This window comes from Astatotilapia calliptera, chromosome 4 (genome assembly GCF_964374335.1).
Source record: "Astatotilapia calliptera chromosome 4, fAstCal68.1, whole genome shotgun sequence".
Lineage (NCBI taxonomy): Eukaryota > Metazoa > Chordata > Actinopteri > Cichliformes > Cichlidae > Astatotilapia > Astatotilapia calliptera.
The window spans coordinates 35,962,996-35,978,920 of record NC_137425.1 but is presented as its reverse complement, the minus strand read 5'-3'; the positions used below and the strand labels follow the sequence as shown (position 1 = coordinate 35,978,920).

Sequence of the window (15,925 nt, the reverse complement as noted above, 5' to 3'; positions counted from 1 at the left end):
ACTGAGGATGGCTGCAATTACCTACAAATACATTGGTACATACATAATACAAGTACATTGGTTCCCATTTGCTTAGAATCCACTTGAACACAATCATGTATGCTGCTGGGATAATAAACTGGGATAAGGAGGAGATTGAAGCCATTGGCATCAAGCCAAGGAAGGTCATCACCATGCATAGAGGGATCAACCCCAAATCGAGGACCCTGAAACTGTACACTAAGCGAAAGGTACGAGGCCAAGGACTAGTGAGTGTCAGAACCACTGTCCAGGATGGGACAACAAACATCCATGGGTACATCAGAAATATGGCCACAGTCGACCGAAAGTGCTTAGTGATTATCTAATGAAGTAGAGACTGAAGAAGGTGGAGCAAGAGGAGGAACCATCATGCAAGGACAGGCCCCTACATGATATGTACCACCGGCAGATAGAGGACGTGGCTGATACCCAGAAATCCTACCAGTGGCTGTACGCAGCTGAACCGAAAGACAGCACAGAGGCACTAATCATGGTAGCACAGGAGCAAGCTCTGAGCACAAGATCCATCGAGGTTGGGGTCTATCACACCAGGAAAGACCCCAGGTGCAGTCTGTGTGAAGATGCCTCTGAGACTGGATATGCCCCTTATAAATCTGGGCCATCATCATCTTCAGAGTTATGCTGTAACCCATATGATCATTGTTACTGTACATGCACAACAAAATTGTAGGTTCCTCACACCAACTCTGCCAGAATAAACTATAAATAGGACACAACAGGAATGAATGGCAAAGAGGAGAAATACATAGAATCACGCGGAATATATACAAAACAAGAGAAATATATGCAACAACAATAGAAAGGCACACAATAGAGAAGAAGTTGTAAAGTGCTTGGACTCAGACTGTGGCTCGATAAGTTGGTTGGGTGTGAATGGGTGGGATGTGGGGAGGTTGGTGGATGTTTGTTTACTGTCCGAATGGCCCAGGGGAATAAGCTGTTTGTGAGACTGAAGTGTAGGACCTGATTGATGTGAGGCGCTGACCAGAGGGCTGGTAGTGGGTGGGGTACAAGGGGTCACTTGCGATTTCCCAGGCTAGTCGGACTAGAGGATTAATCTTGAATCTTTTTTCAGACCTAATGATTCCTGTATTCTCCTGCAGGTGAGAGGTCAGTGAAAGCAGCAGTACCAGTGGATGGAGATGATGTCCATGCAAAGTAAGTATTCTGTCACCATAGCACCCAGCTCTGGCCTAAGTTCATTGCGGTAGTAATAGCTGTGGGAGGAAAACAGGTGGTTCTTGGAAGAAGTATCTGCATCATTAGAAGAAAAAAGTAAAAGCAGTAGCAACATGAGTTGAAATAGGAGTAGTATCTGATACAAGCAACAGGGATAATTAACAGAAGCAGCACTAGTCGTAGTAGTTGATATAGTAAAAAATAGGTGCACTACAAGTAGCAATATGAGCACTGCACTTATTATTAGGACTAGCTGGTATACAGGTACAGGTAGGTATATTCATAGTAGCAGTGATTAGTAGTAGTAGTCTTGTAATAGTACAAGCAGTATATTGCTGCTTTTGTCATTCATTTATCTATAAAGGAATGCCACTTCTTTAGTAAAAAACGTGGAATTATTAGGACTACCAGCAGCAAAAATCACAGTTACAGTACTTACAAAACAAGCATTAATGGTAGCTGTAGTGGTAGCAATACCAGAATCATTTTAGTAGTTTAGTGCAAATAGCAGTATTTTCAACAGCAGAGGAAGTAGCAGCACTGGCATTAGTTGCTGAATAAGTAGCAGTAGTAGAAGGAACACTAGTGGTAGTACTGAGTGGTAGCATTTAGTATGAAGTTCAGTGTTTAATCCTAGCAGGAAACGTAGAAGTTATAATGAGATGTGGTAATTGCATTAGAAGTAGTATATACTCTAGCAATAACACCAGTACCATCTTTAACCCTCTCAAGGCAGGCGTTGCCGATTTGCAACAGTTAAAAACTAACAACCTGATTACCCCACATACATATTTTATGAGTTTTTTTTACTCAGAAGTACCACTGCAGGACTTGGTTGTGCATTAGCAACAAAAAGTTTAATTTGAGCTTGAGAGGGTTAAAGGTAATGCTACCAATAAAAGGTTGTACTTGTCACAGAAAGATTTGAAGAATTGGTAGTAGTTTAGTAATAGTACTATTCCAAAAATGGTAGAATTAGCAGCACTACGTGCAGTTAGACCATTCAGTGAGCTGTGTGAGGCTACTCACTGAAGAGTCTTAGTGCAGCTTGACCTCACCCAGGCTCTATGGCCAGCAGCCCACAAGCTCAAGCTGTGCCCAATAGAAATGGAAGAATGCAGCGACTGGATTATTCTGTCAGAAACAAGACTTTTTTTTCTGAAGCAATGTTTGAAAAACATACTAACTAGTTATACAGAGGAAAGTTTTGCTAGACGATTGTTTAAGCCATTTAACTACCGATTCGTCTGGTTGTATACTTTGCATTCTTAAAACTGTTTACTTTTTCAACTTTTCAGAAAGTCCTAAAAGCAAACTTCCTTGTTGAGTAAAAATGCAGATTGTGGTACAAAAAGTTGCATGTGCTGGTAATGGCATGAGAAAAATGTTGGAGTAAAGTAGGTAACATTAGCTATACCAGCTTCTAAAAACCCTTGAAAGTCAGACCTGTGTGCATCATAAACAATGACAACAAAAACAAAAAACTCTATAAAACATTTTTTGTTTTATTGTGTTAAGTCTGTGAGAAATTACTATAAGGAAAGGCTTGCACTGAGGTTAACCGCTAGGTCCAGACTTTCATTAGCTGCAGGTGTGCAACCAATGTACCACTTTACAATAGTTGCAGTAGATATTACTGGTTGCAGTAGATGTGTGTTGTTTTCTGCAGTGAGTGAGGCAGACAGCGTGGTGAAGGTGGCAGAGTGGCAGCAGACTTACTATGCCACAGACTCTGGCATCCAATCGGGAGCTACCACAGTGCAGGACGACGAGAGCAGCACTGAGTATAGTGGCAACAAGAAGTACACAAACAGTACTACAACCGGCACTGACTCTGTACCTGTTAAGGCCACAGTGGGGGGAGGTGGAGACTCAGCATTCAGTGGAGTAGATAGCCCAACAGGTAACACTTTCTGATCAAAATCATTTGATTTTCTTTTTTGTTTGTGCTTTCTGTTTGCTTCCTTTAATAACAGCAGCTTTCGGTCTTTATTGATCTGCATTTTGTGGCTCTTTTTTGTGTCTGGTAACATCATATAATATATTGGTTCATCTTCTTTTTCATAAATGGAATTGAATGCAGGATTTGATTCACATGATTCAGTATCAAATACTACTGGACAGATCACAAGTAAACAAACAAACAAAAAAAACAATTACTGCAGCTTTAATGATAATGAAAATGGTGAAATAGCAGCACACTGACATGCACAGGTTATTGTAAGCAGCTGCAGATAACAGCTTGTTTTCCATTTCCTGTGATTCATCTGTCTTCAATATGAAATAAATCTTCATGGTGCAAGATAATGCATCATGGTAAGTATTAAGAAACTTTGTGTTTTATCTTCATTTCGCTCTGTTTTGCTCTGCTTCAGTCATCTGACAGTCAGGGGAAGAAATAAAAGTCTGCTACATTTTTTAAAAATTCACACATCATCACACCTGTGCTGTTTGTAGACAGCTGGCCATTTCAAGCTCAGTTTGACATTGTGGTGCTTTGAAAATTCTATTCACATATGACATGTGAAGTAAAATGTCAAATGTAGACACAAGCTAGCTAAATAGAAAACTTAGCTGCAGGTTGTAAATGTACTTTTATTTCTCCACTGCATGCATGAAAGTTTAAAGTACATATCTAATAATTTAATTCGTTTTAGGCTACTTTGCAGCCCCAGCAAATTCCTTGAAAATCAGAAATAAATACTTGCAGTTACTTTGGATTGTGGTTCTCCTCTGTCGCTTCATTCAGGAGCACTGCCTGTTTCCTTTGACCACTTTTCACATAATCTAGAAAATGTTTAAAATAACACTACAGGTAATTGAACTTATACACTAGTTCATCTCTGCTTTCTTTCAGCATGCCACCCAAATCTTTGTTGTTAAAGTCATTTGGTGTGCTTTCATTTGGGTTTTAAAATCACACTAATTCAATTGAGTGTTTTTCCCCCTTTCCTTTTCTTGAACACTGAACATGGCATGTTCATGGCACATGTAAACCAGCCCATCCTGCCCTCTGCATGTTTCAAACACACCTCCACCAACATACAGTCATTTGGGATTCAGGAGACTCACTAACTACATCTCATGATTCAAAAGCTCACATCCTCCTGTTTCTGTAATTCAAGGATGAAATTATTGTTTTACAATAATGTATATGTCTTTGTTTCATCCCAGCTGAATTCTTGCAGATACCTGTTAACAGATGTAAATCATTCATTTGAATTTACACAAAACTTGATATCCTTGGACAACAACCGGCTCACTAGATCAGACGGGTGTCTTTACTGCTTTATGGCACCTAACCTTTGGAATGGTCTGCCTAATCAAAAGAGATTAACTTTTTGACAAACTTCTATTACTTAAGTCTACGTAAATGTATATCATGCACAAGTATTCTTTCCTTGGGCCAACTTGCTGACTGACCTCACTAGCATGTTCTCTGTGCTTCTGTGTGTGAAGCTGACAAAGTATTTGTGTTAAAAGTGGAACACAGTTATAACACAGGATTTTCAATTCTACATTGCTTTTTCAAAAATGTTAGCATTTATAAAGGAGAACACTAGAAGTTCAAAATATCTCTTTAAGGGAAAGGTAATGATGATATTTTGTTGGGGGGGGGGGGGGGGGGGGGGTTTGTTTGTTTGTTTTTCTTCGCCTGTCCCGTTTGGTTCTTTTGCCATCAGAATTATTGCCAAAAGGCGAAGAAAGATGCCCAACAGATTTACTTTACCAAACGGACCATCCCAGCCTTGCCGTATTGGTCCAATTGATTCACCTTTTCTTTTATTGTCTATTTTATTTTATTTTCACCAGCTAAACATGGGACAGACTTGACTGCAGAAAAGAAAGGGTAGAAAGAACGAGGGGAAGAAAAAACAATGATAAAGGGCAAAAAACAAAAACCAACAAAACAAACAGACAAAAAATACATCTATCAATCACCTGGATCACCTGTTGAGAAAGAAAAAGAGAAAACAAGCAAAAAAAGAGAGCAATACAATAAACAACATCATTGCGATGATCTATGTGAATATAACAGTCAATACTAAATATTAAACATTATTGTGCAGCACGTAAGATCGACAGAACACAGTGTGCTTTGAGGTAGGAGCCAAAAAGGGTGTAGTTTGTGGGTGTGATCACCCGTGTGTACACCTGTGAGCATGGACGCGCTTGTTTTTAAAAGGTTCCTTCATGTAATGATCTGCTAGAGGGTGTGGGGGGGCCACAGCCCCGTCCTCCAGGGCATGAAGCAGGTATGGAGGAGATCAAGACTCCAGACATCCAGAGGCCCCCAGAACACAAGAGACCAAGGAAGACCAACAGAGGGGCAGCTGCGCCACTGTCCCAGAAAGAGCTGAGGAGAGTCCCAGATGAGAGCTCACCCAGCAGCCAGGGAGCAGAAGCCGGGGGGGGGTTGCAGTGACGCGCCCGTGAGCTCCGCCGGCAGCCAACTGTGCCAGAGTGACCGAGCCCCAGGCCGAGAGGCCGAGGGCACCCCACCCCCGAATTGGCCCAAGTGAACCCCAGGCTCCAGGCCCCGACAAGCAGCCACCAGGAGTGAGCCGGTGGGTACCTGGACGCCCATCCCCAGACACAAAGAACCACCAATGCAGGGTGGGTGTCTGCCACCGGCAGGGGGAGTGGTGGGGGTGGATAGGCCTCCATACCTTGGAGGGCCTGAGATGTCCCTAAAGAGGTGGCGTCTGATACTCGACCTGACATACAGACACAGACATACAGGCACACACAGACACAAACATCCATTCCCACCCTCATGCTCTCATATGCACTTACTCCACACTCAACCAACGTGGAGACAGACATAAAGAGACGCTGTACACACGATCACACTCCCCAAGCGTACTCTACGAACCGGGTCTAGGTACCCTTGCCCATGGAGGGGGGAACTGCACCCAGACCCAGGTGGTGTTACCCTTTTCCCTGCAGTGGGGAGAGGCAGACCGCCCCGACTCCACAGCAGCAGGGAGGCCCCACATTCCAGACCGCAGTCGGACGGCCAACTCCTCCTCCCAGCCCCCCACCCCAACAGGCAACAGAGAATGGGGGTGTGTGAAGACTCCAAACCTCCCTCCACCCGCTCATTGTAGTGTTGATGCATGTGTGTTCTAAGGTGCATTTAAAACCCAGGAGGGCATGGAGCTACCTGCCAGAGAGCAGCAGGTAAGCACATAGCCCCTCCTGATAGCCCTCAATGTAATGGGGAGGGAAGGAAGGCAGGGGCAAGTGGCCCCTCCCTGGGGCCAGCTCCCCCGCTGACCCCAGTAGGCACCCCCATATCCTGCAACCCACCAGGGAAAGGGGGCCCAGGCCCATCCAGACCGGGGCCCAGTTCAGCAGCCCCACCGGGCCCCACAGATTCCGGGACAGCCCACCAGACCCCACCACAGAGAAAACTGCACCCACCCCGTCATCCACTCATCTCCCAGACAACACAAGACAATAGACACCCAGGCTGAGTTCTTTCTCCACCTCTCTTATATCTCCCCCACCTGCAGAGTGAGTTCCTGGAGAGAGGAGACCTCCTGCAAGATGTAACAGCCTCCCCCACCAGTTGAAGAGCCCCCCAGGTGGCTCGATGCACTGGCGGCACCCTGCGCCAGGGCTGGGCCTCCATACACCCACCTGCCCACGACCCCGGCGACACACCAACCAAGACCCAAGCCCCCAAGGCTCAGCCAGGGCCCCAGCCCAGAGACGGTGCACCCCCAGAACCCCACGCCCCCCCCCCCCCCCCCCCCCGATCCACCCAGGGGCAGCAAGGCTACCAGGTCAGTAACCCACGTCCATCAGCACAGACCCTCCCCTAGCCCCGCTGCACGCAGCCACGGGGAAACCGTCACCTAAGAGCCAACAGAGCCCTTAACAGGCCATGACCGCTACCCCGGGTTGAGTCCTCCAAGGAAGATGCCTCCGGGGAACCCCACAACGCCCCAAGCCTGTCCCTACCCCCACACCAATCACAACAGCAAAGGTGGGACCAAACTATGACCCCCCACCCCCACTAGGTGATGGATGATCTGATGTGGTGGCAGAGGCTGTATCAAGACTAATGTCATCTAATAGATAATTTCTATATTGGTTAGAATTAAGATTGTTTTTATTTTTCCAGTTCATGAGGACTGTTTTCTTGGCTATGCATAGGGCAGTGAAAACCATGTGGGCGATATTCTTTTCTGTAGTGACATTATCTAAGCTGCCCAACAAACACACTAAGGGGGAAGTTGGAATGTTACATTTCAGACACTTTGATAAGTCTTCACATATCTTGACATATCTGTCAGTGCGCCCCAGGGCAGCTGTGGCTACAATGTAGCTGCCATCACCAGTGTGTGAATGTGTGTGTGAATGGGTGAATGACTGAATGTAGTGTGAAGCACTTTGGGGTCCTTAGGGACTAGAAAAGCGCTATACAAATGCAGGCCATTTACCATTTACCATATCTCGCGCCAAAACTTCTGAACTGGTGGACAGAACCAAAGAGCGTGGATATAATTGTCCGGTGAATTGGTTTGGCAGTGTGAGCAGTTGTTGGTAGACCTAAAGCCCATCTTGAACATCCGATGACCTGTATAGTGCACTCTATGTAATATTTTGTATTGAATTAATTGAAGACTGGGATTTCTAATTAGATGAAAGGTTTTTAAGCAAATCTGAGACCAGAAGTTTAGGTCTAAGTTAACTGATAAATCCGCTTCCCATTTTGCAATAGGAAGTGATATTGATTCATCTGTTTTAGAAAGCATTCTGTATATTTTGGATAGTAATTTGGGGGGTTTAAGAGTAAGAAATTGACCCACACTTGGTGGTGTTTGTAGTTCAACTTGACCCGGTTTAAATTTCTTTTTTACTATGGATTTAATTTGTTGATATTCTAAAAATCTTTTCTTGTTGATCCCATATTGTGTAACTAGTCCGTCAAATGAAATAAATTCTGTTCCTTCTAGTATATGTTCTAAATATTTGATTCCTTTATCACTCCAATCTGGAAAGTTTATCATATTATTGTTTTGTAATATGTCAGGGTTGTTCCAGATAGGTGTACGTTTGCATGGGATTAATGAAGACGCCGTCAATTTTAGAAACTCCCACCATGCTGTCAGAGAAGAGCTGATGTTGATGCTTTTAAAGCATTCATGTCGTTGGATGTTTGAGCTGATAAATGGTAGGTCTGAGATCTCTAGATTATTGCAAAGTGCTTGTTCTACATCTAGCCAAGGTTCATCTAAGAGGGTGTGTTTTAGCCATCCTGAGATAAACTGAAGCCTGTTGGCTAAGAAGTAGTGCTGAAAGTTAGGCAGTTCTAGTCCTCCTTTATCCTTGGTCTTTTGTAGTGTTTTTAAGCTTATACGTGGGGGTTTATTTTTCCAAAGGAATTTGGACATACATGAATCTAGAGATCTGAACCAATCTTGTGGCGGTTTAGTTGGGATCATTGAGAATAAATAATTTATTTTTGGTAAGACCATCATTTTTATAGCGGCAACCCTTCCCATGAGTGATATGGGTAGACATTTCCATCTAGCCAGATCATCTTCTACACCTTCTTTAAAAGTGGGATATGGTTTAATTTAGTTAGATCTGCAAGCTTGGGAGAAACATTAATACCTAAATATTTTATATTTCCCGATTGCAGTGGTGTAGAAGAGGAATTATGGAAGGAGCAATTAATCGGTAGGACTGTAGATTTTGACCAGTTAATTGAGTAATCTGATATTCTTGCAAAAGAGTTTATCAATGCAATCACCCCAGAGATATTGGCTTGTGAATTTTGGAGAAAGAGAAACACATCATCCGCATAAAGGCTGATTTTATGTTCCACGTTCTTGCATTTTATGCCCTTAATTACTGAATTCTGTCTAATTGCTGCTGCTAGTGGTTCAATAAAAATTGCAAACAGTGAAGGGGAGAGTGGGCATCCCTGCCTGGTGCCCCTCAGGAGGCAGAAGCTGGAGGATGTTTGGTCATTTGTTCTGACACAAGCTGTTGGGGAATTATATAATATTTTTAACCAGTTTATGAAAGAGGATCCAAAACCAAATTTGTGTAAAGTTGCAAATAGAAATTTCCAGTTAACTCTGTCGAATGCTTTTTCTGCGTCTAAAGAGAATATTGTAGTTTCTAGGTTTTTACTGTATGAGTAGTCTATTAAATTAAGTAATCTACGTGTATTTGTTGATGAGTGCCTACCTTTTATGAAACCAGTTTGGTCAGGATGAATTAAGAGGGGGGTTATTTTCTCCAGTCTCTTTGAGAGAGCTTTGCAGATTATTTTAAGGTCTACGTTTATAAGGGATATTGGACGATAGCTTGAGGGATATACAGGGTCTTTGCCTGGTTTTAGCAGGAGATTAATGTTTGCGGAACTCATATTTGATGGAAGTCTGCCCTTTTCTTTAATTTCCAACAACGTTCTGTAGAAAACTGGTGCTAGAATCGACCAGAATTCTTTGTAGAATTCTGCAGGAAAGCCGTCTGGACCTGGAGCCTTATTATTGGGCATACTTATCAGGGCTTCCTGGAGTTCACCTGGTGTCAGTGGTGAATCCAGTGCCATTGCTTGAGTGTCCAATAATTTTGGAAGAGTTATGTTGTCCAAAAACTGATCAATTTCCTTTTTAGATGGGTTTATTTGTGGTGAATACAACGTTTTATAGAAATCCCTGAAAATTATTTTTTCTAGTCATATATTGTGTTCCCAGATGAATCTTGAACAGCACATATAGTTGTTTTTTCTTTATTTATTTTTAGCTGGTTTGCTAGAAATTGACCGGATTTATTACCATGTTCATAATTTTGTAGGCGTAGTCTTTGTACTAAGAATTTTGTTCTTTTATCAATTATCTCATTTAATTCTAGTTTCATTATATAATTTTTCAAGGGATCTTATATGTGTTTTCACTCTTGTATGCTTTTCATACAAGTTTCATACAAGACAGATAAAAACTTTATAAGATTTATATATATCTTTTCCATATGGGTTGTCTTGTATGGTGTATTGATAGTCATGTGCTTTTTGTATGCGCTGAGGTGTTTTTTTCTGTTCTCAAACTGATCTCCCTGTCGGAGCTCAGTCTGGGGGGAGTTCTTTTTTCTCCTCTTCTTTCCTCATGTTGTGTATTTTCCATTGTTATACCTCTTACCTGTCTTCCCCATGTGATGTTTGTGTAATGTATCTATGGTCGGAAGGGTAAGATGGCACTGGCACGGCTGGCAGCCTTAACCCAATTTCCCTCGGGATGAATAAAGTATGATCAATCAATCAATCAATCAATCAATCAATCAATCAATCAATCAATCAATCAATTAAATCTCCAGTTTTTACTTGGTGTAGTATTATTCTTGTGTATTAGTTTTAAAGATACAGGAGCATGATCGCTGACTATTGATGGGTTGGTCCTCACATACAAGGTCTTAAATAATCAGGCCCCATCTTATCTTAATGACCTTGTAGTACCATATCACCCTATTAGAGCACTTCGCTCTCGCTCTGCAGGCCTACTTGTTGTTCCTAGAGTATTTAAAAGTAGAATGGGAGGCAGAGCCTTCAGTTTTCAGGCCCCTCTTCTGTGGAACCATCTTCCAGTTTGGATTCAGGAGACACTGGAAGCTGGTTCCACAGAAGCTGGTTCCTAATCTTAAAAAACATTTTAAGATTAGGCTTCAAACTTTCCTCTTTGCTAAAGCATATAGTTAGGGCTGGTGACCCTGAATCCTCCCTTAGTTATGCTGCAATAGGTGTAGGCTGCTAGGGGATTCCCATGATGCACTGGGTGTTTCTTCTTCAGTCATTCCTTTTCACTCACTGTGTGTGTAAATTATTAGTTCTTATTCATCTTTGGCTCGCTTCCACAGCGTGTCTTTATCCTGTCATCCTCCCAACCGGTCACGGCAGATGGCTGCCCCTGCCTTAACCTGCTTGAGGTACTTACAATGAATGGCATTGCTTGCAGTAACGCTGTAAAGAATCTTGGAATAATTTTTGACCAGGAAATATCCTTCAGTTTGGATATTAAACAAATATGTGGGACTGCTTTCTTGCAATTACACAGTATATCTAAAATTAAAAATATCATGTCTCAGAGTGATGCTGACAAACTAGTTAATGTTTTTATTACTTTATTACTAGGCTGAACTACTGTAATTCATTATTATCGGGTTGTTCTTAAAGCTTATTCTGAGTTTGACTCCACTATTTGGCTGGGGGAGTTCTGTGTGTCGTGTGCATGCTATTCCCAAGTCTGTCTCTCCAGGTCACAGTCCAAAGACATGCAGTTAGGAGGGCTAGGTTATTTGGTAATTCTAAATTGCTCATAGGTGTGAATGTAAGTGCAAATGGTTGTCTGTCTCTCTGTGTTTGCACTGCAACAGACAGGATGTATCCTGCCTCTGCCCTATGGTAGCTGGGATGGGTTCCCAGTCCATGTATGCTCATAAAGTTGTAATTTTCAAAGTAGTGACTGATTACTAGGTAGGCAGAACACTATGCTACCATGCACTGTGCCAATAACCTATATATATATATGTGTGTTGATTAAGATGACTAGCTCATCAGGAAAATGTTCTCAAATGTAACAAAGTGTTGAGTAAGTAAGTATTAAGTAAGTATGAATTGTGTTTAAGTACTCATGTTGCAGGGAAATGATTAAGGTTTCTATGGAGTTAGTGAGTTAATTTGTTGGGTACAACTTTCAAAACCATTACAGTGTTGCATATACTAAGGATTTCTTGCGTATTACCTTCCAAAGCTGAGATGGCTGTGTCATCTGTTTTATGATTATTAAGTAATCTATCTAGCAATTATTCCTTTTCCTTGACTACAAAGTACCTTTAATGATGATGCAACCTGAGGCTCCATAATTAATATCATCTACCACCCATTTAGGGCATTTTAAAAATTGGTCTCCAGCTTCAGCAGCAGATGCTTCTATTCTACTTAGTTAATCGCAGCATTTATTCTGCCGTAAAGAGTTTAAATAAACGCATGCGTACTTATAATCCTAATGACTGCATGAACTTCTGGAAATGAAGGTATCAAATTGCATTTTAGGGGTTCAGTTCTTAAATCATCCGGATGGTGAGCAGTGGAACAGCAACAAGTGTTTGTTTGACAGTTGAAAAAGTGCAGGCTGTACACAGTAATCTCTGCGCAGAATAGCTGACTACTTTAGTGGGATCTGCATCCTTAATCACATATTTTCTTTCTAACCTGTGCACAGTAAGTCAGGTGGTGGAGGCACAATTGAGCTGATTTGTGTGTTTGTGTGTTGGACCATCATTTTCTTTTTTTACTGTCAGTTTTGCTATTTTTATTTTGATCAGTTTTTAAACACAGAATAATATGGTTAAGATTCAAAAAGATCACAAATTGGCTTTTCTTTTTATAAGATTAACAATGTGAGAAGCTTTTTTCGGGATTGCCACCACGACAAATCCTACTATATCGAATATGACTGTTTAAAAACTAGCAAAAGTAGGGAAAACTACTTTTCTATAACTGGCAAAGATACACTAATTGCATAACTATTTGTTAAAAACAAGAAACAAATGTAAGCCAGGAGAAAACAAGTTACATGACAAGGGAAATTAATTCCCAAGTACAGTTTTAGATTCAAAGGTTTCTAGACAATGTTGCCAATATCAGTGGCATACACTAAGGTTAAATTAAATGTGGATTTTTACACATTGGCTTGTTCTCTAAGTCCCTGTTTGTAAATTATATTAGGCTCAATCAACATATTATTCTGCCTTACACAAAATGTTAGTTTAAATGAATCAATACCAGTCACACTGACTGTCAGAATTCTCACCTTTGACACCTTTATACATCTTAACTGGAGCTAAACTCTACTCCCACAGCTGATTATCCTGTTAATAGTGTTGAATTATTATGTAGCTCCTCTGAAAAATAAATCCTCGAATCACTTCAGTCAAGTACTTGACCTCATAGTATAATTCTCAAATGCACATCTTAAAGTACATGACACGTGACCTGGAGAGGAAATAGCTTCTTATTTAGAGGGTCTTCATTTGACTTGGAAAATACTTTGTTACCCTATTAACCAAAGGCTGTCCATAAAGCAGGAGCATTTTATTACTTGTCACTGATTGAGGAAAACAGGAACAACCCCGGGTTTCTTCTCAACAGTACCACCAGGCTGCAAAAGAGTCAGAGCTCTGTTAAGTATTCCTTTAACATGACTTTGTGAATTTCTTGACAGAAAAAATTGTAACTATTAGAGTTTTGTTTTTGTTTTGTTTTTACATCTGTGCCACAGATTAAGTACAACAACTCTAATAGCTGCTGATATTTACTTAAATTATTTCTCTCTGATTGATCTTTCTGAATTGACTTTAATTGAATTGACTTTACTTTATTGACTCTTATGGCCTCTGACAGTGCACTCATCTCTGTGCTTGTTCTGTTAAACAGTATTCAATACCAGTGAGTGAAAAATTTGACCACATAGATCAGATTACACCATGGGCATCAACAGAACTGCACTGCAGTGGTTTGGATCATATTCATCTAAAATATTCCTGTTGGTGCATGTAAATGAAAGTACTTTGTACATTGTATACAGTGGGGCAAAAAAGTATTTAGTCAGCCACCGATTGTGCAAGTTCCCCCACTTAAAATGATGACAGAGGTCAGTAATTTGCACCAGAGGTACACTTCAACTGTGAGAGACAGAATGTGAAAAAAAAATCCATGAATCCACATGGTAGGATTTGTAAAGAATTTATTGGTAAATCAGGGTGGAAAATAAGTATTTGGTCAATAACAAAAATATAACTCAATACTTTGTAACATAACCTTTGTTGGCAATAACAGAGGTCAAACGTTTACTATAGGTCTTTACCAGGTTTGCACACACAGTAGCTGGTATTTTGGCCCATTCCTCCATGCAGATCTTCTCGAGAGCAGTGATGTTTTGGGGCTGTCGCCGAGCAACACGGACTTTCAACTCCCGCCACAGATTTTCTATGGGGTTGAGGTCTGGAGACTGGCTAGGCCACTCCAGGACTTTCAAATGCTTCTTACGGAGCCACTCCTTTGTTGCCCGGGCGGTGTGTTTTGGATCATTGTCATGTTGGAAGACCCAGCCTCGTTTCATCTTCAAAGTTCTCACTGATGGAAGGAGGTTTTGGCTCAAAATCTCACGATACATGGCCCCATTCATTCTGTCCTTAACACGGATCAGTCGTCCTGTCCCCTTGGCAGAAAAACAGCCCCATAGCATGATGTTTCCACCCCCATGCTTCACAGTAGGTATGGTGTTCTTGGGATGCAACTCAGTATTCTTCTTCCTCCAAACACGACGAGTTGAATTTATACCAAAAAGTTCTACTTTGGTTTCATCTGACCACATGACATTCTCCCAATCCTCTGCTGTATCATCCATGTGCTCTCTGGCAAACTTCAGACGGGCCTGGACATGCACTGGCTTCAGCAGCGGAACACGTCTGGCACTGCGGGATTTGATTCCCTGCCGTTGTAGTGTGTTACTGATGGTGACCTTTGTTACTTTGGTCCCAGCTCTCTGCAGGTCATTCACCAGGTCCCCCCGTGTGGTTCTGGGATCTTTGCTCACCGTTCTCATGATCATTTTGACCCCATGAGATCTTGCGTGGAGCCCCAGATCGGGGGAGATTATCAGTGGTCTTGTATGTCTTCCATTTTCTGATGATTGCTCCCACAGTTGATTTTTTCACACCAAGCTGCTTGCCTATTGTAGATTCACTCTTCCCAGTCTGGTGCAGGTCTACAATACTTTTCCTGGTGTCCTTCGAAAGCTCTTTGGTCTTGGCCATGGCGGAGTTTGGAGTCTGACTGTTTGAGGCTGTGGACAGGTGTCTTTTATACAGATGATGAGTTCAAACAGGTGCCATTCATACAGGTAACGAGTGGGGGACAGAAAAGCTTCTTACAGAAGACGTTACAGGTCTGTGAGAGCCAGAGATTTTCCTTGTTTGAGGTGACCAAATACTTATTTTCCACCCTGATTTACGTATAAATTCTTTACAAATCCTACCATGTGGATTCATGGATTTTTTTTTCACATTCTGTCTCTCACAGTTGAAGTGTATCTCTGGTGCATATTACTGACCTCTGTCATCATTTTAGGTGGGGGAACTTGCACAATCGGTGGCTGACTAAATACTTTTTTGCCCCACTGTATGCTTTCCTAAGACATTATCATTAGAAACACTCCGTACATTTTCAGTGCTATGCAGATGACACCCAGCGTTATTTATCGATTCAGGCAGATGACACAAATTAATTAATTAAACTACAGGAAGGTCCTAAACATATAAAGGCCTGGAAATCTGTAATTTCCTACTAAGGTTATTGAACTCAGTCCTAAAAAAATCTTAGACATTTTGGTAAAAATTATTATGTTAGAGTGGGTCATACAGTCACATTTTCCACCTTATATTTATAAATATAACAATTTGATAAATTTTTTGTGGCATTTTTCTTGTTTGATTATAGAGTCACAAATCCAGAAATAAGATTGGGATGCAGTGTAAGATAGATATGCTAATACACTCAGATGAACTCCAAAGCTCATGAACCCATATTTTATACAGAGGACAATAGAGACCTTCAGAGGCTTCGTTAACACTCTTTAGTATGCCTTCTTTCTTCTTCTTTATTAACAGACTTTTAGGAGAGGAA

The 15,925-nt window shown here is 41.5% G+C and overlaps 1 protein-coding gene across 2 annotated transcripts in view; it reads left to right on the top strand.

Moving 5' to 3' along the window:
* LOC113021483 (junction plakoglobin a-like) overlaps positions 1–15,925 on the top strand; it is a 122,712-nt gene that overhangs the window by 41,915 nt on the left and 64,872 nt on the right. For both annotated transcript variants that reach the window (XR_013908727.1, XM_080300593.1), the window contains exons 3-4: positions 1,151–1,200; positions 2,891–3,124. Coding sequence is in view for 1 of the 2 variants with exons in the window: in XM_080300593.1 (XP_080156719.1) it covers positions 1,179–1,200; positions 2,891–3,124 (256 nt within the window). In the remaining variant the exon portion in view is untranslated. The remainder of the gene's footprint in view (positions 1–1,150; positions 1,201–2,890; positions 3,125–15,925) is intronic.